At 43.9% G+C, this 26,190-nt stretch overlaps 1 protein-coding gene across 5 annotated transcripts in view; it reads left to right on the top strand.

Annotated features, from left to right (window-relative positions):
- The window catches only part of LOC143988961 (adhesion G protein-coupled receptor F5-like), a 314,489-nt gene extending 288,573 nt beyond the window's left edge, over nucleotides 1–25,916 (top strand). For 4 of the 5 annotated variants that reach the window (XM_077488917.1, XM_077488921.1, XM_077488918.1 and 1 more), the window contains 4 exons: nucleotides 10,487–10,528; nucleotides 14,955–15,020; nucleotides 20,034–20,115; nucleotides 23,059–25,916. In XM_077488917.1, coding sequence (XP_077345043.1) covers nucleotides 10,487–10,528; nucleotides 14,955–15,020; nucleotides 20,034–20,115; nucleotides 23,059–23,129 — 261 coding nt within the window. In that variant the 3' untranslated portion in view covers nucleotides 23,130–25,916. The remainder of the gene's footprint in view (nucleotides 1–10,486; nucleotides 10,529–14,954; nucleotides 15,021–20,033; nucleotides 20,116–23,058) is intronic. The other variant, XM_077488920.1, reaches the window with a different exon arrangement.
- The last annotated feature ends 274 nt before the right edge of the window (nucleotides 25,917–26,190 follow it).

A 26,190-nucleotide genomic window follows, 5' to 3' on the forward strand; every position in this document is an offset into this window, starting at 1 on the left:
TAACTGTAATAGTACATGCAGTAGTATATATTGAAGAGGTATTACGCTCAAAATATTTAGTTTTGGGTTACCAATCATTATATGTAGTGACTGCATTAAATGTATTTTTTCCTGGGGGGGGGGGGGGGGGGGTCCCTCTGTTTTCATCTGGTGATTAGGCCAGTAACACAGCCCCTGTCTCCTCTAACTGCTAAATCTACAGTTGGAGGGTTGGGACAAACCATTTATCACTGACCAGAGTGCTTACTGGGTGGATCAATAGGTGAAAATACAGGGAAGAAAGCATTAAAGCGGAAGTAAAGTCTGCTTTAATTTTTTTTTAAGGCCCCCCAGGTAGGTTATGCCATAATGTTCTAGTATGCACAGCATATTAGAACATTATGGCAGGCTTACCTGTCATATAGTGTCCTTCAGTGTAGCGTTGGGACCGATCCAGCAGGCCCCCAGCACTTCCATCTTTGCCCGGTCTTCCTTCTGGGTCCCATGCCTTAGGCCACTTGATAGGCCAGGCTGCAATTACGCCACTCCCGCCCATGTACATGGGAGTCACATCACTGTGGCACGGATCAGTGGCCGATCAGGGCTGTAAATGCTCGCTGAGCTGCGCATGCGTGGCTCAGTGAACATGACAGCTGACAGGCAGAAGGATGCATTTATGACAGAAGAGACCGATGGGGTCAGTAAAACAAATGCAGCCACCACATCTAAGAATTGGTAAGCTGCAATATATTAAATGTTTGCTTTTGGCTTTAATACCATTTTAATATATTTAAAATAAGTATAATATACACTGTAAACTGTAAATATCTGCAATTCATAAACTATAGAACGCTTTGTGAAGCACTGTGTAAAGATGTAAGCAAAATGTTATGAGGCTGATTTATTACAATATAATATATATATATATATATATATATATATATATATATATATATATATATATATATATATATATATATATACAGTGCCTTGCGAAAGTATTAGTCCCCCTTGAACTTTTCAACCTTTTGCCACATTTCAGGCTTCAAACATAAAGATATAACATTTTTATTTTTTGTGAAGAATCACCAACAAGTGGGACACAATTGTGAAGTGGAACGAAATCTATTGGATTTTTGAAACTTTTTTAACTAATAAAAAAATGAAAAGTGGGACGTGCTAAATTATTCAGCCCCCTTGCGTTAATACTTTGTAGAGCCACCTTTTGCTGCGATTACAGCTGCAAGTCGCTTGGGGTATGTCTCTATCAGTTTTGCACATCGAATTCTTGCCCATTCCTCCTTGCAAAACAGCTCGAGCTCAGTGAGGTTGGATGGAGAGCGTTTGTGAACAGCAGTTTTCAGCTCTTTCCATAGATTCTCGATTGGATTCAGGTCTGGGCTTTGACTTGGCCATTCTAACACCTGGATACGTTTATTTGTGAACCATTCCTTTGTAGATTTTGCTGTATGTTTGGGATCATTGTCTTGTTGGAAGATAAATCTCCGTCCCAGTTTCAGGTCTTTTGCAGACTCCAACAGGTTTTCATCCAGAATGGTCCTGTATTTGGCTGCATCCATCTTCCCCTCAATTTTAACCATCTTCCCTGTCCCTGCTGAAGAAAAGCAGGCCCAAACCATGATGCTGCCACCACCATGTTTGACAGTGGGGATGGGGTGTTGAGGGTGATGAGCTGTGTTGCTTTTACGCCAAACATATCGTTTTGCATTGTGGGAAAAAAGTTTGATTTTGGTTTCATCTGACCAGAGCACCTTCTTGCACATGTTTGGTGTGTCTCCCAGGTGGCTTGTGGCAAACTTTGGACAAGACTTTTTATGGATATCTTTGAGAAATGGCTTTCTTCTTGCCACTCTTCCATAAAGGCCAGATTTGTGCAGTGTACGACTGATTATTGTCCTATGGACAGACTCTCCCACCTCCCACCAGTTCTCTGCAGTTCATCCAGAGTGATCATGGGCCTCTTGGCTGCATCTCTGATCAGTCTTCTCCTTGTCTGAGCTGAAAGTTTAGAGGGACGGCCAGGTCTTGGTAGATTTGCAGTAGTCTGATACTCCTTCCATTTCAAAATGATCGCTTGCACAGTGCTCCTTGGGATGTTTAAAGCTTGGGAAATCTTTTTGTATCCAAATCCGGCTTTAAACTTCTCCACAACAGTATTATGGACCTGCCTGGTGTGTTCCTTGGTCTTCATGATGCTCTCTGCGCTTTCAACAGAACCCTGAGACTATCACAGAGCAGGTGCATTTATACAGAGACTTGATTACACACAGGTGGATTCTATTTATCACCATCAGTCATTTAGGACAACATTGGATCATTCAGAGATCCTCGCTGAACTTCTGGAGTGAGTTTGCTGCACTGAAAGTAAAGGGGCCGAATAATTTTGCACGCACCACTTTTCAGTTTTTAATTTGCTAAATAAGGTTAAAATATCCAATAGATTTCGTTCCACTTCACAATTGTGTCCCACTTGTTGGTGATTTTTCACAAAAAATTTAAATTTGATATCTTTATGTTTGAAGCCTGAAATGTGGCAAAAGGTTGAAAAGTTCAAGGGGGCCGAATACTTTCGCAAGGCACTGTATATATATATATATATATATATATATATATATATATAAAGAGAGAGAGAGAGAGAGAGAGAGAGTATATACATGATTCTATACAGCTGACCCGCACTGATGCAGTACATGTACAGTGCACGGATGGCAAATGGTTAAATTGCCAGCAAATGAAAGTTCCCTGCTGCCTATTTCTGTTTGTAAACAAAACAACTGTGGAGTTCCTCATCTATACCACAGACGCATTCTACATGGAGATGGGGGACCTTAAAAAAACACTCCCTAAAAATACATGGATGCCAAGAGGGAGCCCAAGCAAAAAAAAAAGAACACAATGACAAAAATGGCGTGAGTTCCCCTGGAATGTTGATAAGGACAAAGGCCTCTTCCCCACAACACTGGCCTGGTGGTTGTGAGGGTCTGTGAGCAGGGGGTTATCAAAATCTAGGTGTCCATTTTAACAATAAGGGGACCTTCAGATACCAATCTCCTTATGTGAATGAGTAAGGGGTAAGTAGTACCTCTACTCATTCACTAAGATATTAAACCATAAACCTACATTATTAATACCCGATGCCTGTCCAAAAAAAACAAATCCTGTCAACTGTCGACATAATCGGCTTTTTAATTTTTTTATTTTATTTAAGGGCTTATCCAAAAGTGTCAGCGTGTTTATTCATTTGTTTTTTGGCAATTTTTTTTGTGAATGATCAGGGGGAATCTACTTCTTCACATTGAAGGATTGGTATCCCCATATTCTTAAGCGCTTGCTGACCGCCGCACAAACATTTACATCGGCAGAATGGCAGAAACAGGCAAATGGGCGTACAGGTACGTCCCTTTAAATTTGCTGCCATGTGGTCGCGCGCGTGTGACCCTGCCGCGAGCTCCATGAGTGTGATCGCGGGTCCCGCGGACTCAACGTCCACGGGGATACCCGCGATCATCTCAAGGAGAGGAAGAACGGGGTAATGCTGATGTAAACAAGCATCTCCCCGTTCTGCCTAGTGACACTGACACTGATCATCGCTCCCTGTGATCAGGAGCAGTGATAAGTGTTGTGTCACACATAGCCCACCCCGCCCCACAGTTAGAATCACTCCCTAGGACACACTTAACCCCTGCAGCCCTAGTGGTTAACCCCTTCACTGCCAGTCACATTTACACAGTAATCAGTGCATTTTTAATCGCACTGATCGCTGTATAAATGTGAATGGTCCTAAAATGGGCACCAAAAGTGTCCGCCATAATGTCACAGTCACAATAAAGATCGCCGATATTACCAATAAAAAAATTATTAATAAAAATGCCATAAAACTATCCCCTATTTTGTAGACGCTATAACTTTTGATCAAACCAATCAATAAAAGCTTATTGTTATTTTTTTTTTTACCAAAAATATGTAGAAGAATATATATTGGCCTAAACTGAGGAAAAAATGTTTTATACATATTTCTTGGGGATATTTATTATAGCAATTACATTATTTATAGCAAAAAGGAAAAAAAAATGTTTTTTTTTTCTAAATTGTCACTCTTTTTTTGTTTATAGCTCAAAAAAAAAAAAAACGCAGAGGTGATCAAATACCACCAAAAGAAAGCTGTTTGTGGGGAAAAAAGGACGTCAATTTTGTTTGGGAGTCACATTGCACGACCGTACAATTGTCCTTTAAATCGACGCAGTGCCGAATCGCAAAAAACGCTCTGGCCTATTGGGCTGAAATGGTTAAAGGGGGCTTCCAGATTCTGATAAGTGGGCCTCCACAACCACTGGTCCAGCATTGTAGAGAACAGATCCTTGTTAAGCACTTGGCACTTGTCTGCATTGTACAGCGGGCTACCGGCCCGCTGTAGGCAAAGCGACATACTGGTATGTTGCTGCCTGCATCTGGGTTTAGGGTGCACGCATAGGCACCCCCTGCCTGTCACCCACCCCCCCAGAGACAGCAAATCTAATGATTCAAGACCAGGACCTGCTGATCAGCTGTGTACAATCACAGGCCAAAACTTGTTTACCAACACAGAGACACCCACTTTCCCCCAGTGCCACCAATATCAAATTCCAGCCCCTTTGCTGGAATCCATCAGAGGGGTTGATCTGAGATGAGCCCCCCACCCCATTTTCCTCACGTACGTTTACTGCCACCGCCTGAGACCAACAAGCAACACCGCCACAGCCTAAAAGGGTGACTACCTTACTCTTGAGGGTGCCTCCCTAGCATCAGAGCCCTTTGAATCCCTTTCTGCAACCCCATTGACCATAGGTCAATCCCTAATCTGTGATCAGACATATGGAGTTCTTGACCACAAACTGCCCCAGCACTTTGTTTACATGAATCCTGGTCTTCTGGATACTCGCCACTGACCTGGCCCATCTCCAAACTGCCCATGCCACCATGTCCAACCATAGCAACACTGTATCCGGAAAAGTTTCTTTCAACTGCAAAAAATCAGACTTCATGCCGGCGATCAGATCCCTGACTGGGCGACACCCCAAGTCATTGCCCCCTTCATGTAATACCAAGACATCCGGCGGTTTACCCAAACTAGTGTACCTCATCACTTCCCATACCACTCTCTCCCATCCCAGGCACCCCCAACCATCGCAGATAAGCTTCCCTCCGGGATATGCCCAATTGTCAGCCATTGGGCCTAGCATCTCCTGTCCTGGCCCCCCAACACACATAAGATTGCCCAACGATCCAGACAAAGTGCTGTGTACCTCGATCTGAAACTAGACGATAACAAAAGTAGCAATAACCATTATGCCTTCCGACTTATGGACAAAATTCCTTCTTCCCCCATATAACTATAACCTGCTGCAGAAACCCGCACCCACGCCCTCTTTTTCCTAATATAGGAACAAAATCTCCTTGATTCCCATCTATCAATCCAGCGCATTGCCGCCTCATCCAACCCACATCTGGCAGCTTCGGTAGCTGCCCCTATGCGGAAGGAGTGTGAAGCATACTGTGCCCCCTCAAAGCCCGCCATTGTCAGGCATTTTCTGAACACCGAAACAAACTGGAATTTGGACAAGTAGGACCCGTCCTGCTACCATAAAAATGTGATTCCCAGGTGTTCTGACCTTCAGAAATTTCCGCACCGCTCTTACCGGGCACACCTTAGAACTCGGCAGTGCGAACAGCCATATGTCCACCCCTTTACCTTGTTGGTCCGTCTTTGACCTACGCAACCTACAACACACCCTATCTCCCTCTAAGCGTACATCCCTTTCCAACATACCGCCTGCCACACCCCGAGACAGCTCACTAACTCCCCAATCCGAAAACGCCCCGTAAAATGCAAGTGAAAAGGCGCCGTAAACAGCCTAACCTCATAATTGGAGGTACATGCCGCACCCAATAACCCACAAATAGACTGCAGATTGGAAAATATTACAGGACGCCTCGCGTCCAATTGCTTGTGACCTTTTTTAAAACCTTTAATTGCTTGCTTCACGCAAAAATCCTGCGTCTCCCCCCCCCCCCATCAACTTGAACAGGAAGGACAATCCCGCTATCTTGCACTCAATGGCAGATACTGATCCCCCACGTTCCATGTGTTCCGGCCACGAAGTACAACACCAACAACCTTACCTCAGCCCTGTCCTTCCCAATCCCGGCCTCCTGTACCAGCAATGACCACTCCTTCCAAACTCTGTTGTAATACGTCCACGTAGCTTCACTCACGGACCGGCAAATCCATCCCGAGGCGACTCATATGCCAACTCCCAAATCCAATCCGGGCAAGGAAGTCCCTCCTTCTCTGCGCCCGAAGCCAGCTCTCTGAACCTGTCCCACTGAAATCGAGACAGTGCATTAGCCAGGTTATTGTCCACCCCTGGAATGTCAACAGCATAGATGAAAATGTTTAAATGCAGACACCTCAACACCAGCCTACGCAACAGCCGTATAACCGGTGGCAACGACGCCAACATGCGGTCAATCACTTGGACCACCCCCATGTTGTCGCAGTTCAGTCTCAATTTCAAGTTTCGACAAGCCTCCCTCCAAAGTTCCATTGCCAGTACTACCGGAAACAGCTCCAGTAGAACCAGGTTCCATGTAAATCCAGCTGCGACCCAAGATTGAGGCTAAGGCCCTGCACTCCACTGCCCTCTGAAAAAGGCCCCGTAACCCGTGGATCCTGCTGCATTTGTAGCTAGCTCTACGTCAAAGTTACTCACCAGGCCTGACATCCATACTGAACTTCTGTTGTATGACTCCAAAAACTCATACCACACTCACAGATCCTCCCTGTGTTCTTTGTTCAGCTAAACAAAATGCTTAGGAGCCATGATGCCTGCCGTAGCTACCGACAGCCGGTGGTAGAACACTCTCCCCATTGGGATTATCCTACATGCGAAATTCAACTTACTCAAAAGTGATTGCAGTACCCTCAACTGAATTTTCTGCAGTCCTTGGATCCCTGAATTTCTGCAAATCCTCCAACTTCCCCCTGGGCAGCCTACACTCCATTGCTTCTGTATCAATAACTATACCCAAAAAACTGAATTTCATCGTCGGGCCCTCAGTCTTTTCAGCTGCCAAAGGCACACCAAGCCTGCACGCGTTGTTCTGCAACGTCGATAGTAAAATCGCGCACACAGCGGAGGCAGGGGGGCCAATGCTCAGAAAGTCATCCAAATAATGGATGACCGAATCCAGCCCCAACACGTCCCTAACCACCCACTCTAAAAAGGAGCTAAACGCCTCGAACATGGCACACGAGATGGATCAACCCATGGGCAAACATCTAACCCCCCAAAATTGCTCCTGTCAATAACAACCCAGCAACCAAAAACTTTCAGGGTGCACTGGCAGCAAACGGAACGCAGACTCTATGTCCGCCATCAGTGCCCCCTTCCCATATTTCCTGACCCACCGCACTACCACGTCGAATGACGTGTAAGATATGGTGCATGCCTCAGGGTCAATGAAGTTGTTCACGACCCCCCTTTTGGGAAAGACAAGTGGTGAATCAGCCAGAACTTGTTCGGTTCCTTCTTAGGCACCACCCCTAGGGGAGAGACCACCAAGTCCTGTATAGGTAGTTCCGTGAACGGCTCCCCATGCGACCTAGTGACACTTCCTTTGCCAACTTCTCCCCCACAACCCCGTCATGCTCCAGCGAACACCTCAAATTCCTAGCCAGCGGTGGCCACTGACAATGAACGCGGTATACGAAAACCTTCCCCAAAGCCATCCGCCAGCAATTTTGCCGCCCCCAATGTCCGGATACCTACTTAGAAAAGGTTGCATCCTTTCCCATTTCACCAGCGTCATCCCTTTTGTGAGCAGGCTCGCTGGTACGCTTCCCTTTTTTGAAACATCTGGATAATGGGTGGGTTCCCCCAGGTATGTGCACTCCTGCCCCCCAAGAAACTGTGACTTGGCCCTCGACTAAGACATAAGCCGCATACAGAGGCTTATGTCCTTGTGATCCCACCGAAGGGACGGGCGAACAGCTCTATGCTGGCGAAACTGCTCATCATATCGCAGCCAAGAAGACCCACAATACACCCTGTGAGACTCCCCGATTGCATCCAGATAACAAAATAACGCAGAGAAAAGCTCAGGTTTTTTTTCCCCAATCATGCTTGCCATAATGGCAAATGCCTGGAGCCAATTAGCAAAAGTCTGCGGAATCAAGCGATACCTCCTATTCTCCTTGTTCTCTTTTTTTGGAGTTGTCCGGCTTCACCCTGTCTAAGTTGAATTTCTCCAAAGGCAGCAGAGAAAATATCTCCACATACTCACCCTTGTGAATCTTGTCTCGGACCTCTTGCTTTAAGTGTGCCCCCAATGGACCCTCAAAGCACACGTACACCTCACACCTCAATGCGTCCGCAATCCTCACCACATCCGTCCTAGCTGCAGGCTCCATATTACCCTTTTCCCCTTGCTCCGGGGGCCTTCTCCCCCACTCCTGTCCCCGACTAGTCTGACCCCGTAAGTACCACCATGCTTGCTGTCCCAACACTTACTTCCCCAGACACTTGCACTGGGTCGGTCCAGGGGGCCACCTGGGGGGCCGTATCCTACCTATGTTCAAACCTTCCCACTAACACTTTCAATCCTTCCAATAAATCCCGTATTTGTGCCCCAAACCCGGAAGTGGCCTGCCCCCCCGGCTGCCAGTTGTTGGTCAGGTGCCCCAATTGCTGTCCCACCTGTGCCCACTGTGACCACCCCCAGTAGATCAGTCAAAGACCGGGATTGCTGCTGCTTGTTGTTCATCAGCCTCTGACAGCTCCCCTTCAGACCGATCACAGCCGTGTCGTCCTGTCCCTGTGAGGGCCGACTCCCTCTTGTTGCTGAGCCCCTGCTAGGAGTCGTCCTGGTTGTCCCTGTACTTGCTGGTTGCTGCCCAACACCACCATCTTGGCTCCGGGTTCTTCTCCCCATGCTGCCCCGCCCCCCTGGCGCCCTGTTCACTACTCCAGCCCCTCTGCTGACTGCTGTACTATCCCCCCTCTCTCCCACCAACCCCCCCTGCTCTCCCCTGTCCTGAATGGATGTCTCCAGGGCTTGCGGCCTTTTACCCCCCCCCCCCCCCCCCCCGAGGGTAAGCGGCACCATGCCAGCCCATGGCCCTGCCCCCCGCTGAAGGCCTGCGACGTGCGGACCTCCCTGGCTCTGTATTGCCGAGGGGAACTGGCCATTTCGCTGGCGGCACTGAGTGTTCCTCCCTGGGGCTCCTTGCTTGCCTCGCAGGCCGCAATCTCTGCGTGCCTGATCCACCTGCTTCCTGCTTCCTGCTTCCTTTTCCGCAAGATCCCTGATTTGCCTGCTCAGCCAATCTGCTCCCCTCGTCGCCGCCGCTGCCCGCAACCTCGCCAGGATGGTGTCAATGTCTGCCATTCTATTTTCTCTCAGAGGAGCAGCGTGCAAAAACTGCCTCCTCCTGTGGTTTCTCTCTCCAACAGCCCCTTCCTGGCTCTTCCTCCCCCTTATATAATACTACTCCCCCATCTCCACAAAGTTCCTTATCCCCCTCCCACTTCTTTTCCTCACACACTCTCTGCCAGATTAACCCTATCCTGTGTCTCCCTATCCACACTGTTATGCCCGGCCCTCCGTTATCATTCCTTTCAGTCCTTTACACGCCGAGCCTCACTATATGCTGAGGCAGTCATCAAGCCTGAATTAAGGATGTTAGAAAAAGATAGTTACTGTTATCTGGAATGACCAAGTTTTTCAGTAAAGCTTTTGAAATTTTGTCCTTGCCTGGTCTGAAGTTACTCAAGGCCAGGGGTGTAATACAAGTAACCACATAGTCTACAGCTTGGGTCAGTTAAACACACTGGGGTATAAAGACAGCAGTACAACAGTTCATGCAGTACAAAAAACAGCAAGTGGTTACCAAGGGTAACAAAGGTATCACATGCAGCCTGCCATAAGTGGGTACACGTGACTGGTGGGATGGCCTCTTGCAGGAGGAGTTGACACTCTTCCTGAGCAGTTCATCTCCCATAGCAATTGGAGCAGATCAGCACCACAAAGGTCCTCATCCTGTACACAGGTACAGAAGAGATAGAATTAAGTGAAGTGCATGCATTGTGTCCACACGAGGTGGACCCCATACCATTACTGGGAGTAGCATTGGTACACTGGACCCCTGGGTAGGCCTCCTATATGATCCACACTTGGTGCCAAATGAGGAGGGAAATATGGAGGAAGCTCCACCCACCTACTACCCCCCCCCCCCCCCCCCACCCAACTTATGCCGCGTACACACGATCAAATTGTCCGGCGTACTGTGGTCCGGCGGACCTAGTCCGCCGCACAATTCGATCGTGTGTATGCGCCATTACAAGCCAAGCTGTCTTTACAATGTGTTACATATATCTGCAGTAATCATGTACATGAATATAATAACACAGCATATGCTTTGTTTTTTTTTGTTTTGTTTTTTATCCAGGGTTTGTTCATTTTGATATCAACTGTGCTGCTGGACCAAAAGGTAAGTATCGACTTATTATAAGGAACAGAAGACCTGCCATCAGCATCAAGTGTAATTCTGGCTATAGAAGTCATATTAATATTACAGGATTTGGCTGATTTTAGCTGCTCATCAGACACCCCCCGGCCGACACTCTTTGGGAGAAAAAACAATAATTTAGGCATATTGGCATAGGTTGAAGAAAGACTAATTTCCATCAAGTTTAACCCCTCACAGCTCAAGGCAAAACAGAGTCTTCTGGACAACTATTGCCAATGTTGCCACAAGGGGGGGGGGGGGGGCTTTCCTTCTTGACCCCAAAGGAGTCTAGTCAGATCAGTTTTCTTAATCAAACACCCCTATATTATATGAATTCCAACTATGGATACCATCACTTATAAGAAAATGATCTTGTTCTAGCTAATTTTTCCATAGTTCCCTCTGACAAACCTCCCTATTCTGTGTACAACTGATGTCCCCTTGTCATTTGTACTGTATTTGCACCATATTAACAAGTAAAACATGGCTCAGAAGACCCCACAGCAGTTCACCGGTAGTAGAGCAACAGCATTCCCCTTGTTTAACCAATTCAGCCCCCGGGAGATTTGGCTGCTGAATGACCAGGCTATTTTTTGCGATTCGGCACTGCGTCGCTTTAACTGACAATTGCACGGTCGGGCAACGTTGCACCTAAACAAAATTGATGTCCTTTTTTTCCCACAAATAGAGCTTTCTTTTGATGGTATGTAATTATCTCTATAAACAAAAATAGAGCTTCAATTTTGAAAAAAAACACAATATTTTTTACTTTTTGCTATAATAAATATCCCCCAAAAATATATAAAAAAAACTTTTTTTTTCCTCAGTTTAGGCCGATATGTATTCATCTACAATTTTTTGGTAAAAATCGCAATAAGCGTACATTGATTGGTTTGCGCAAAAGTTATAGCGTCTACAAAATAGGGGATAGTTTTACGGCATTTTTATTATTATTTTTTTTTTACTTGTAATGGCGGCAATCTGAGATTTTTTTCAGGACTACGACATTATGGCGGACAATTCGGACAATTTGGACACATTTTTGGGACCATTGGCATTTATACAGCGATCAGTGCTATAAAAATGCATTGATTATTGTAAAAATGTCACTGCAGGGAAGGGGTTAACACTAGGGGGCGATCAAGAGGTTAATTGTGTTCCCTAGTGTGTGTGTTCAAACTGAAGGGGAGAGGGGACTGTGTAGGGGAGATGACAGATTGCTGTTCATACTCTGTATGAACAGACGATCTGTTTCTTCTCCCCTCAGAGAACCGGAAACTGTGTGTTTACACACACAGATCCCAGTTCTCGTGTGCCCCAAGCGATCGCGGGAGGCCAGTGGTGATCGCGACCGCTGGGCACTCGCATAGGCTCTGTGGGCAAGCAGGGGGCGCACACGCCCCTAGTGGCCAAAAAAGGAAGCGACGTAACATAACGGCGATTCACGGAGCTATATTGCCACAGTACAACTGCAGAGGCTGGTTGGCAAGTGGTTAACCACTTCAACCTCGGAAGATTTGACTGTTGAATGACCAGGCCATTTTTGCGTTTCGGCACTGTGTCGATTTAACTGACAACTGCGCGGTCATGCAAAATTGGTGTCCTTTTTTTTCCCACAAATAGAGCTTTCTTTTGGTGTAATTTGATCATCTATGCAGTTTTTTCATTTTTTGCCCTATAAAAAGAGCGACAATTTTGAAAAAATACTGTATTTTGAACCTTTTGCTATAATAAATATCACAATAAAAAAAAATATATATATTTAGGCCGATATGTATTCTTCTACATATTTTTGGTAATAAAAATCATAATGGTAATAAAAATTGCAATAAGTGTATATTGATTGGTTTGCGCAAAAGTTATAGCGTCTACAAAATAGGGGATAGATTTATAGCATTTTTTTTTTTCACTAGTAATGGCGGCGATCTGCGATTTTTCTCGGGACTTCAACATTATGGCACACACATCGGAAACTTTTGACACATTTTCGGGACAATTGCCATTTATAGAGCGATCAGTGCTATGAAAATGCACTGATTACTGTAAAAAAGTCACTGGAAGGGAAGAGGTTAACTGTGTTCCCTAGTGTGTGTTTCTAACTGTAGGGGGAGGGGACTGACCTAGAGAAAATTACAGATCATGGTTCCAAGCCATTAGGAACACACAATCTGTCTATCCTCACAGAACAGGGATTTGTATGTTTACACACAAACGTCCCTGTTCTGCCTCTCGTGCCCATGATTGTTCGCAGCCTGCAGTCATCGCGACCGCCAGTCATGAACATTGGCACCCCTGCGATGCAGCCTCTATAGCTACGACGGTTCGTGCCGCAGTATAATGATGGCGGCTGGTCGGCAAGCGGTTAAAGGAAATAAGGAATCTTGCATGTAACATCATGAAGTTGGTTTGAGAAAGAAAAGTGTACAAAACAATGAATGAATTCATTCATTCATTAGTTTACTACACCCTCCTCTCCAAAAAAAGCACACATTTGCATTCTCGCCCTCCCCCAGTACAAATACTCTCTCCCCCTCCCAGAGCAAATCCTCCAACGCAAATCCCCTCACAACACTCAGAGCAACAATCCTCCTTTTCCCCAGTAACCCTCTCAGAATAAATCCTCTTCCACCGCCCACAACCTCCATCCCAGCACAACCCTCCATTTTAGTGCAACTCCTCTACCACCCAATTCACCCTCTCCAAATGCCACAGCACATATCTATTTCCTCCATCAATCCCCCATCCCAGCACAAAAAATCCCCCAAATTTATCTTCCTAGCAAACATCACCCCCCAATCCCTGTTTTAGCACAGATCCTCCTCCCAGCGTAAAGCCTTTCTCCAATTCCAGCACAAATCATCTCCCCAAAATCCCCCTTCCCAGCACAGATCGTCTTCCACCCCCCAAATCCTCCCTCTCGGCACAACTCCTTATCTTGGCACAAACACGCCACCCCAAATCCCCTCCCAGCACAAATCCTCTCCCCACTTCTAGTACAAAACCACCCCACTCCTCCATCCCAGCACAAACCTTCTTCCCCCTCTTCAAAACCCTCTAGGACAAATCCTACCCAGCAAAAATCTTCTTTCCACTTTTAGCGCAGATCCTCACTTCCAAGTCCTCCCTTCCAGCACCCCCCCCCATCCCCCAGCACAAATCCTCTTTCCCCCAAATTCCCCATGCCTGCAAAAGTCCTCTCCCTAATTCTATCACAAATCCTCCCACCCAAATCCCTCCTCCCAGAACAAATCTTCTCTTTCCCCAGGACAAATCCTCTTCAACCCCACAAATCCTCCCTCACAGCACAACACACCTTTCTGGTACCCCCCTTCCAACCAAATCTCTTTCTCCCTCTTCAAACACAAGTTCCCCTATCTCCATTTCTAGCACATGTCCTCTTCCCCTGTCACTGTGCTCGCCCACCCCCCCCCCCCCTCTTATCAGTGTATCCTCTGTCGCTGAGCTGCCCTCCCCCCCATCACTGTGATCCCCTGTTATTATGCCCCTCCTTGTCACTGTGCCGCCCTCACTCTGCACCCCTATCACTGTGCCGCCCTAACTCTGCACCCCTATCACTGTGCCGCCCTCACTCTGCACCCCTATCACTGTGCCGCCCTCACTCTGCACCCCTATCACTGTGCCGCCCTCACTCTGCCCGCTATCACTGTGACTGCCCATTGCTGTCCATACTATTTTAAGAAAGCTGGAGTGAATATAAAGAAAGAGCTGGCTGCTGTGCTACTTTTCTGGTGTAATTGCCTCTTTTTAGCTTTAGTTTTATTAGTTCTAAAATGCGCATCTTTTGCATTGTGGCACATTGAATGCACCAAATGTAAAATAAAATACAGACAGTTCATATGTTATAAAAGTGGAATTAATTATGACCAACTCTCCTTTGGCATATAGAGAGAAACTGGCACAGGCAGATTTTGAAAAAGTGTCTCATGTGCATTTTAGCACGCATCAAACTAAAGTACAAGTTCTAGAGAGGTATGTGGATTTGCAGCATTCTGCACCATTTTTAGAACACTTGAGAGACTCTTTTTCAAAATCTGTCTGTTCCAGACTTTGCCTAGTAGCAGTAATATCCAGCAAATTGTCCAGCATACAGATTTTTTTTTTAGCATTCTAAGGCTGGCCATACATTATAAAATGTTGTTGTTTAATTTTCCTTTAGATTTACCAAAACCACATAATATGAGGTCAAAGCTAAACACTTACAAATTGCATGCAGTCAGGCAGGCCCTTGTACTACATAGTTAAAGGTAAATCTAAAAGAAATTGAACAAGAAAATTGTATAATGTATGGCCAAGCTAAGTTCCTCCATCTCTGAACAGATCATTAATGAATCAGATTAAATGTTTACCACTCTGGATGTATAATTATTCTTTCTACATTTGTTCTTAGGTGCGAAAGGCAGTAAGAAGCAGCATAACGTCTTCCTACATCAGAACACTCAGGTCCAGGGGGCCGGTGAGTATACCCCATAATATACATTGGGAATGAACATGAAAGTATAACTAATGCCTCGTACACACGATCGAATTGGACCAAGTCCGCCGGACCAGAGTACACCGGACAATTCGATCTTGTGTGGGCTCCAGCTGACTTTTTCATCGTAAAAAGTAGTAGGACTTGGCTTTCAGCGGACAATCCGATCGTCAGTGTGCTAGTCCGGCGGACTAAGAATGACGCATGCTCTGAAGCAAGTACGAGAAGGAAGCTATTGGCTACTGGCTATTGAACTTCCTTTTTCTAGTCCCGTCGTACGTGCTGTATGTCATCACGTTACAAATCGCCGGACTTTCGGAGTGTCCGTGTGTGGCCAAGTCCGTTCATTTTAAAGTCCGGCGGATTGTTTGCAGGACCAAGTTCGCTTGACAATTCGATCGTGTGTACGCGGCATAAGGCCCCTTTCACACTTGTGCAACCTAAAAGTTGCGATTTTGCCGTGATTTTACTGGGATTTTTTTGCGGTGATTTTAGCCACGATTTTGTGTAAATATGAGGTCTATGGACCTCAAATCACATCACACTTGGCCAAAGTAGTACAGGCACTGCTTTGAAGTCCCTGAGACTTGAAGTCGTACAGATATGAATGGTACTCATTGGAAAACATGGGGAACAGCTTGTCATGTTACTTTGGAGTCCCAAGTCGCAGGACAAGTCGCACAAGTGTGAAAGGGGCCTAAAGGCAACTATTGTTCCTTTTTTTTTCTTTTGGACAGAGTGGAGAGGGATTCGAGCACCTGCCACTTTTAGAGTCCCACTCCTCTATTTGTCCTGCTTACCATTATCACTGAGAAAGAAAATCACACATTGTGGATTGTACTCAGAACAGAAACAAAGAGAACATTTTCCATTGGGGACACTAGTTCTAGTGGAAACTAGGAATACAATTCCTTTAAAGTGACTCTGTTAGACATTATAAAACACAATGGAACTTTCAGTTTAAATCCGCTAAATACATTCCAAAAGGAATGCAAAGCCGTACAGTTTGTTTCCTTAAAAATGAGTAACAACCTGAATAAAAAAAGCTTCTCCCCTGCCAGCTTGTTTGGGCCTCTGAGTGGAAGCAGTGGTCTCCCTGCAAAGGTCTAAGCCCCTGTACACACGATCGGAGATTCTGCCAACCAAATCCGTCGGATTTTGTCCGTCAGATTTAGTCTGACGGATTGTGTATGAAACTGTTGCATACACACGGTTGGACTAAGTTGTCGAAAAATCCGATCTTTCAGAACGTGATGACGTTATTTCGTTACGATGGGACTACATTCAGGCTAGTAACCAATAGCTTTGATGTAGGAATTTGATCTGAGCATGCGTGGCACTTGGTCCAATCAAAATTCTCTACACATGATCGGAGTATGTCCGATCGAACCAGTTGGTCAGGAAATATTTCCAACATGTTGGAAAATTGGGTCCGACGGATATTCGGATGGAATCAGTCTGATGCATACTACACACAGTCGGATTATCCGACGACACGGTCCGGTAGGACACATTCCGACGGATTCTCCAACCGTGTGTACAAGGCTTAACATGTCCCCTACCGAGTCAGAGATAGAGTTCTCCAGTCATTAAATGTTTAATCACATGCCAGTAGGGTTGTCTGCTTTTTTGCCTTGGTTTGGCTCTTTACACATTTAATCTTTTTTATTTGCAAAAGGAAAATTCTCTTTTAATAATGCTATTCTCCAGTAACTCTAGCACCAAGATGTATTTGGAACTGCAGTTACCTCCCCCTCCAGCCGCCAATTTGCATTTGCCTGCCCTAAATGTGATTGATAGTTGTGAGAAAACAACTCCAGTTCTTAAGTGGGGTACACACTATAAGAAAATCAGGTGAACGATCGTCCGTTTTTTTTTTCCCTCATTGTTTCACAGCAAATAAGAACTGATGAAGAAAAATTCGGATGAAAATTCTCATACGACAAAGGCCTTTTTTTGTTGTTTATTGTTTCTGATCATGCACAGTCTTTCATTTCTGATTTTTTTCATACGAAAATCATATGAAAACAGTACACGTTACATAAAATTTGTTTGTTCTGTTCCCGTACGAGAAACATTTTGGAGCTTGTCCCTTTGGAAAATATCTCTCAGAAGGTCAGAATGAGCTGTAGAAAGTTTGTGACACTATGCGAAAAAAAGTACGAAAGTTCCTTGGATGGAATTTTATATATAAATTGTGATAGCGCTGCTCATAACTTATGTCTAATAGGTGTCTACAAACATAGTGCCATACAATTTATAAAGTGTCAATGACAATATGATCCTCCAGATGAAGCCACGAGGGTGGTGGCGTAATGCGTAGAGGTGGAGCCAGGCGGTGATATCTACATGCTATACGTGAGATTTGCTGGACTTGTTTGTTTTTGCTGTCTTTGATCATAATAAATGTGAGTGCAATTTATGAAGCTGGGGTGGTGAGGTTTATTCAGAATAACACCCAGGTACTGTACTATTGGAAGCTTTCTTGTCTTTCTATGTCATATTGGAGCTGCTGGTGACCAATGTGGAGCCACTTTCAAAGGGGAATTACACTGTGTTCAGAGCATGTTTGACCCTTATAGGGTCTAAAAAGGAGGTGAGCTTGCATTGCACCTGGTGAAGAGAGCACAAGTCACGGAGTAGAAATTGTTGTGGAACTAGTTTTTCAAGGCGAAGTTTATTGTGCACCTGTCTACAAGAAGACATCCATTCATTCATTTGTTTTTTATTTATTATGGACTCTTTATGAATTTTTCATCAATTATTTAACCCTATTGGAAAATCTGTATATATTGGAACTGACACTTTATTAAAGTGGTTGTATAGCCAAATTGGGGACTTTTACCTACAGGATACAGGATAAGGCTTACCTGTGGGTAAAAAAAATATCTCCTAAACCTGTACGCTTTAGGAGATATTCCCCTCGCAATGCGCCGCTGACTACAGCGGCGCATGCGCACAGGGGATTCCCGGCTGGAAGCCCAGCAAACTCCGGACCCTGCCGGAGAGAAATCTACCGCGTGCATGCGCGGGAGTAACGATATCGCGGCTCCGGCCACTCACATCGCCGGAGCCGCGATACCCGGAAGAAACGCAGAGGGAACATGTCGGGGCCTCGTTCTAAGGTAAGTATTTCATAATGAGCTAGTATGTGGTGCATACTAGCTCATTATGCCTTTTGCTTTGCAGGTGAGGAAAAAAATAAAAATTCAGCGGGTATACAACCGCTTTAATTGTATAGCACTATGCTTGTAGACACCTATTAGACATAAGTTATGACCAGCGCTGTTGATGTGGGAACACATAAGTGATAGCAACAGCACCCCCTCACTTTTTTGTTTTATTTGTTTTTTGGTTAACGCTATTCGATTATTGGGCAAATAATTTTGTACATACCACTAGGTGGCAGAGCAAAACTACTTGATTGTTTTCTTGGACGTAAGGCTACTATCACTAGGTCTTTCCAAACAAACTGATCATTCATAAGTTTCTCATAATATAAATTTTTGACACATTAGCTACCACCACCTATTTTATAAATGTTGCATAAGATTTAACCCTAATCCGAAGGTATTTTCTAAATTGAAATATTTTTTATCAGTTTGTTGGGAAAGACCTAGTAACATTCCAGGGGGTCTAACACTCTGAGATATTCAACCACAATTATTACCCAACTAGTTCACTTCCAAATTTAGTAAGAAGGGTATATATCAGGGTTGAAGGAACACAACATTATTTACATTTAAAAAAAAAAATTTTTATGTTTTAAAGGTATAGCGCCAAGTCTACTTTTCTTTCTTCACACAAGCTTAATCCGCCCTATTTGGGTGGAGATATAAGGTAGAGGCAGCTCTTACCCTTTACATGGCCTATTGCATAACTTATCCATAGCGCAATCTCACCTCTCCTTTCTAAGGCTACTATAACGTTGGGGTATCGGTGGCAAAGCGCCGATATTCTTAGCGGCGCATTACCGTAGTTTTTACGGACGTTTTTGGCTGCTAGCAGGGCGCTTTTAACCCCCGCTAGCGGCCAAAAAAGGGTTAATTCCACACGTTTTGCCAGCGGTTCGCTGTCGCTGCCCATTGATTTCAAAGGGCAGGGGTGTATACACCGCTCCTACAGCGATGCAAAGATGCAGCTTGCAGGACTTTTTTATCCTCCTGCCAGTGCATTGCTCCAGTGAGAAAGCGCTCAGACTTGAGTGGGAGGAGAGGCTCTTTACAGGCGCTTCTCAGGAGCTACTGTATTTTTAGCGCCTGAAAAGCGCTTCAGTATGAAAGCAGCCTAAATGTTCACAGATTTTCCTATAGTTTACGAGCCTTCAGACAGGCCATATTGATACATTAACACTTAAAATTTAATTTAAATATGCACCCTAATAACCACAAAGAATTTAAATCCATTCTGTGTGTGTCAAATGCCTTGTAAAAGTAAGGGTGACGCCACCATGCTAAACAAAGCCTGTATAGAGAGCAGAGATGTGGGAGGGGCCCAACAACTCCACCCACTACAAGCTGCTTGCAGAAAACTACAGGAGGAGGCGGAGACAAGGCCAGTCACCCTGCATAAAGAGAGAGAGCAGCAGTGACTGGTCTTTATTACAGGAAGTTCCTACAGAGAGGTAAAATGTCACACTGGATTACCTCACAGATCTGGAAAAGATATACAAAGCACACCAAGATTCAAATAAGAATACACGTGTCCCTTGTATTTAGACATTGGAGGTAATTTCCAAACACTGGAACAGACAGAATCTGGAGCAGCTGTGCATAGAAACAAATCCGCTTCCAATTTCAGCTTGTTCAGTTAAGCTATTAAAAGATGAAAGCTAAAAGCTGATTGGTTGACTTGTCATGCACAGCTGCTCCAGATTCTCGCTGCTCTGGTCTTAGTAAATTCCCTTCAATATTGGTCTATCCTGGAATGCAGGTTTACCTCTTCAGAATTGCATTTTGATGATTTTCTGATAAACTGCTTCTTTTACCTTCACAGACAACATCAACAGATTCATCTGGAACGTCAAAGCCAAAGACAAGGAAGAACGCCTTTAAGACAGGATTTTTTGGCAAAAGAGGTGTGTTTGGAAAATGTGCAGATTTACAGCCAAATTTTACCTTATTTCACATTTATTTTTAATAAATACTTTACATTTATGAAAAGTATTTATTAAATTGAGGGGGGTGAGTGGTCCGCTTTGACCTAATTTTTTTAACTTTTCAGAGGACAAACTGTTTGCATTGCTTAGTTGTTCAGATGACTATAAATTTTTTGTTCACATGACATTTCTGGGTAAAAGTTCTTGAATGTGAACATCTTCAGCTCTGAATGATTTACCCCCCTTCCTGACCAGGCCATTTTTTGCGATACGGCACTGTGTTACTTTAGCTGACAATTGCGTTGTCGTGTGAAGCTGTACCCAAATACAATTTTTATCTTTTTTTCCCCTGAAATCAAGCTTTCTTTTGGTGGTATTTGATCACCACTGTGTTTTTTATTTTAAGCGCTATAGACAAAAACGACCAACAATTTTGAAAAAAAAAATTATTGTTTTACTTTCTGCTATAAAACATATCCAATTAAAAAAATCTAAAAAAAAACAATTTCTTCATAAATTTAGGCCAATATGTATTCTGCTGCATATTTTTGGTTAAAAATACCCATTAAGCGTATATAGATTGGTTTGTTCAAAAGTTCTAACATCTACAAACTATGGGATATTTTTACGGACTTTTTATGTTTTCATTTTTTTTACTAGTAATGGCAGTGATCACCGACTTGTAGCGGGACTGCAATATTTTTTTTTCTTTTTTTTCCCTTTATTTTCACCTGGTAATGCTGCAGATAAAACACTTCCTGTCCTAGGGTGGCAATGCTCGCTCCTCCATTGTATCTATGAAATTGCCATGGTGGTTGTCACCCAGGTTGGACTTCAAACATGTCTGCCTTTGTTCATTTACATTTCAGTGGGAATGACAGGATTAGCATTTCACAAAAGAAGACCAAGACTGTTTTGCATCCTGTACAGTTCACAGGAAGTGTCAAGAAACTGCATTTCTGAATGAATGAATGAAATACTTGTATAGTGCACAATGCGAACTCAATCGCCTCTAGGCAAAATCAACAGGTTTTAGTTCTTGCTAAAAATGTTCTCAGTCTGAAAACTAATATCCCCACCTCATCAAAGGACTGATGAGCTGCAAGATACAACATTTTTGTTCTTGGGTTGAGTCATCCTTTAAAGAAAATTTGCTGCAAATCAGAAAACATAGGTGGGAAATAGTGAAGAGCTGCAAGTGAGTAGGTGCAGAATGGTGCAGTGACAGCAAACACAGAGTCCAGGTGCAGAGAACACAAATATATTGTAACTGAAGAGCAACAAATAAACAACAAGCCTGATGGGAAGGGCGGCACAGTGGTGTAGTGGGTAGCATTCTCACCTAGCAGTAAAAAGGGTTGCTGGTTTGAATCCCACCCATGACACTACCTGCCGGGAGTTTGCATGTTCTCCCTGTGCCTGTGTGGGTTTCCTCTGTGTACTCTGGCTTTCTCCCACACTCCAAAAGACATGCTGGTAGGTTAATTGGCTTGTGTCCAAAATTGGCCCTAGTGTATGAATGTGAGTTGGGCACTTTGGATTGTGGGCTCCTTGAGGGTAGGGACTGATGTGAGAGTGCAATGTATGTATGGAGTGTTGCGTAAAATTGTCAGTGCTATATGGGTACCTTAAATAATAATGTAATAGATGAGCATCTGAATGAGACACAGTGTACAGGGATAGGCACAATTGTAGACACACACCCCTCACTCAGGATGGACTGGTATCTTTATTCAAACATTACTAACTAGCTAACTATGAGGGCAACCCAAATGGGAGAACTCACAAGGTGTAACAACGATGCATTGTAGCAGGAGGTCTTAGGTGTTCCAACAGTGTCTGTATCAAGGGGCAAAATGCAGCCTGGCTGGTCTGTAACCAAGTGGGGAGGCTTCCAGGTAGGATGATGTGTCCATGCACTTTCCCTACTCCTCAGGAACCTGATAGAAAGATGGCTACCAAAGTCACATGGGGTGCCAACATCCAATTAGATAGCAGCCTCCTTGTGACCCAGCAAAACATAAAGGAACTAGGTACCTCTTGTCTTCCTCACCCTCTGCACTGTGGTTGAGTGATACCTGTAGTGGAGAAAACAGACTGCAACTGCCTAGATGCAAACCCAGTTTTGTATCCAATTTTTCTTGTCTGGATGTTCATCAAACCGCCAGAGGATGCAGAAAGTGCAAATATTGCTAAATGTGTCACAGCTTTACCTCTGGCTGGTTGTTAGTAAGCAGGCAGTCACCTGATGACTCCAGGCGATTCAGTTGTCAGTTGGGGATCCCCAGGTCATAGGCCCATGTTGATAGGGACAAGAGCCTCTTCCCCACAACCCTGGTGATTGTGGTGGTGTGCAGGCGGGGGGTAAGGTTATCAGAATCTGGAAGTTCTCTTATAATATCGAGTCCCCCAGACACATCCCTATGTGAATGAGTAAGTATTCCACACCCCTACTTATTAATGCAGAAAATTAAACACACTGAAAAGAACACAGAAAAATAAGAAAAGCAAAACAGTCCCCCAGTTGTACATCCACCATTAATTACGTCATCCAGCAATGTAGATGCACATTAATCAAATGAATGATGCCCACGAACCATGGTGATATGAGTGACCATATATAGTCATGTCCCCCCTGCCCCTTTAGCTTCAATAGGGTTTGAGTTTGGCACCTGAACTTTAATACTAAACCCACATCGAGCCAAACCCCTGTACATTTGGCTCATCCTTAGTGTGAAGACTCAGATGGTTCCTAGGCCAACTTTCCAGGGAAATGAAGTCCCTTGCACTGAAGGCTTATCTGCTCCAGTGGCCCGAGGACACTGAGGAGAGCAACCTCTCACACAGCTATTTTGCTCTAGGATAGGCTCTCTTTGTCTGTATATTGTCAACTCTAACATTTAAATATTTGCTTTGTTTCAGCTGTCTACCATCTCTACTCTACTCAAGATTCAACTGAAACATCTGGAAATTCATACTCAGTTCTCACATAAAAGACGACAGCTAAAAAGTGTGATGACCTTGGGGGAGTGGATCACTGTTATACTAATGAGTAGAAAAAAAACAAAATACATGGATCTATTTATCAATTAATTCATGCCAGGTTACCTTTCACAAAATTAGAAAAACGTGTGAATCTTAGGTGAAAATAAATAGTCTCTCCAGATGGCAATGTTATGTTGTACACTGATATACAATGTGATTTTCTTATAATTACCACACATTTGTGTATCTAAAGCCCCATACACACTATCAGTTTTTCTGCTGAGTTTTTCCTTCAGATTTACTAAAACTATATAATATGAGGTCAAACCTTAGGAGTTTCAATGTGTATGCAATCAGGCAGGCCCTTGTACTACATGGTTTCGGTAAACCTGAAAGAAAGACTCAGCAGAAAAAATGATAGTGTGTATGGGGCATTATAGTGTGTTCTGGGTGCAAGGGAAATAGCAGGCCAAAATGTGAAACCTATCATTGTAGGCTCTAAAATTCAAAACTTTCATTTCAATTTAATTTCTACAAACATATATTTTGGGCTATCTGTTACATAAAGTTTAACCACTTAAGGACAAAGTCTCTTTCTGAGATTTGTTAAGTTAAAAACGTTTTTTTTGCTAGGAAATTATTTAGAACCCCCAAACATTATATATTGTTTTTTCTAACACCCCAGAGAACAAAATGGCTATCGTTGCAATACTTTCTGTCACACCGTATTTGCACAGCGGTCTCAAAAGCGCACTTTTTTTGGAAAGAATACATTTTTGAATTAAAAAATAAGACAATACTATAGTTAGCCCATTTTTTTTATATTGTGAAAGATAATGTTACACGGAGTAAATTGATACCCAACATGTCACGCTTCAAAATTGTGCCCGCTCATGGAATGGCAACGCTTACCCTTAAAAATCTCCATAGGCGATGTTTAAAAAATTGTACAGGTTGCATGTTTTGACTTAGAGAGGAGTTCTAGGGCTAGAATTATTACTTTCGCTCTACCGATCGCGGCAATACCTAACATGTGTGGTTTGAGCACAGTTTTCATATGTTTCATATATGTTTCATATATGTTTCATATATCTTCCCCTCACTCTTCTCCATGCCCAGCAAGGGTGAAGATGCGATCGCCACCACCGACGGCTCTGGTAAGCGGAGGAGGGCACTGGAGCGCGGCGGGAGGGGGGCCCCTCTCCCGCTGCCAATAAAAGTGATCTTGCGGCGAATCTGCCGCAGAAACCACTTTTATCTGAAACCGGACCACTCACTGAAGAAGAGGATACCGGGGTTATGGCAGCCAGCTGCTGCCACAGCAACGATATTCCTCTTCAAAGTACCAACATATAATGACGGTGGGCAGTCCAGAAGTGGTTAAATTCTGCTATCCTAAATAATACCCTTAATACAATTTCTCATATCCCACCAATATGTAGTGATCCAACATGCCTGGAGTGCAATACAATGAAAAGTACAAAATGCTAAGCTGAACTCTCAAAGAAAATTTTATAAAATGAGATAGTTAATAGTGATATATCAAATCCATAAAATGCTGCTCAATAAGTAACAAATTGGCCTCACAAGGTAAAGCAGAGCCAAGAATATACCATAACTATGGGATCTGCTGGTAGCGAAAATGGTGTTTTTCATATTTTAGGATTTCATGGTGAGGGGTTGGGACAGAAGTAGTTTCGTTTAGGTTGATATTTCCGTGTTTGGTAGATGTTAAAACTACCTAACAGTTTTTTGTTTTTTCTTGGAGACTGTATTGATGAATCGGAATGGTGATTTTCATAGTTCATGAGTTTATGAATAGGAGTTGTTTCATACAGGTTGAAGTGTCCCAAAAGTGATATTTCTATGCTTGGTAGATGCTAAAGAAACCAGTTTGTTATATCTCTCAGGGACTATAGCGCTAGGTCAGAATGGTGTTTTTCATTGTTCATATGTTTATGGGGTGGTGATGAAGCTGATATCTCTATATCTTTTGGTAGATTCTAAAGAGTAAAACGAACTAAACTCTTATAAACTTTATATTAAAGAGAACATAATAGAAGGAGCTGGTGTGTGGAAACACCCAAATCTCCCAGGTAGACAGGAAAAGAGCCTGGAATTATGGCATGTAAAGATTGTTGGAATGTCCAATACCTATAAGAAACCAGGGGCTCCTCCTGTATGTAAAAGTATCACTTTTAAGTGGGCAGCCCCTTTAAGGTCAGCCCACCTACAGTGTTTTCTTATACTTTTTGCTCTAATGTTTCACTTAACTCAGGGGTAGGGAACCTATGGCTCGCGAGCCAGATGTGGCTCTTTTGATGGCTGCATCTGGCTTTCGCCTCTCAATCCGCAGATTGCATGGTGTGCCGATCCGTGGAATGAGCCCATAGGAAAGGCCGCAGCTTCAGCCTAGCTCCGGAGCTGCGGCCATCTTGGTACACCCGGCGGCGGCGTAGGTGAGCGGCACGCTGACGTCATCATCACCAGCCTCAATTGCTCGTGGATCTGCCTGCCTGTGTAGTGATAAGCAAGCAGACAATCATGGGGAGATGTGGATATTACAGTGGGGGAGTTATAATTGAAATTAGTCGATTAATTGATAAAAAAAAATAAAAAATGTAGTTTTAAACATATTGTATGGCTCTCGTGGAATTGCATTTTAAAATTTGTGGCGTTCATGGCTCTCTCAGCCAAAAAGGTTCCCTACCCCTGACTTAACTTGTTTATTTTTGTATGATATAATTCAAGTATGCTGTTTGAGTTTGCACAACCAATAAAACACCTTTGCTGTGTACTGTTCTTTTTTCCTGAAATCCATTGCATATACTAATGCTCTCTGAATGTAAAAGTCTCCATAAAGTGTGCAGATGAAAAGTCATAGTTTGGTAGTGGAGCATTGCCCAGTTCAATTTCTTTTTGTAGTGACCAGTATCATTCTCACTACAATTTTTCTTTGGTCATGGCCAGCTGGTAAATTGGTTTCTAGCACCAAGAACATATTGCTACAGTAAGTTCCCAGCTTCAGAAAAAAGAACACAATCTAACTTTGAAACCTAACCCCCAGAA

Source organism: Lithobates pipiens, unplaced genomic scaffold (genome assembly GCF_037356315.1).
Source record: "Lithobates pipiens isolate NorthernLeopardFrog02 unplaced genomic scaffold, aLitPip1_a1.2 Scaffold_18, whole genome shotgun sequence".
NCBI lineage: Eukaryota > Metazoa > Chordata > Amphibia > Anura > Ranidae > Lithobates > Lithobates pipiens.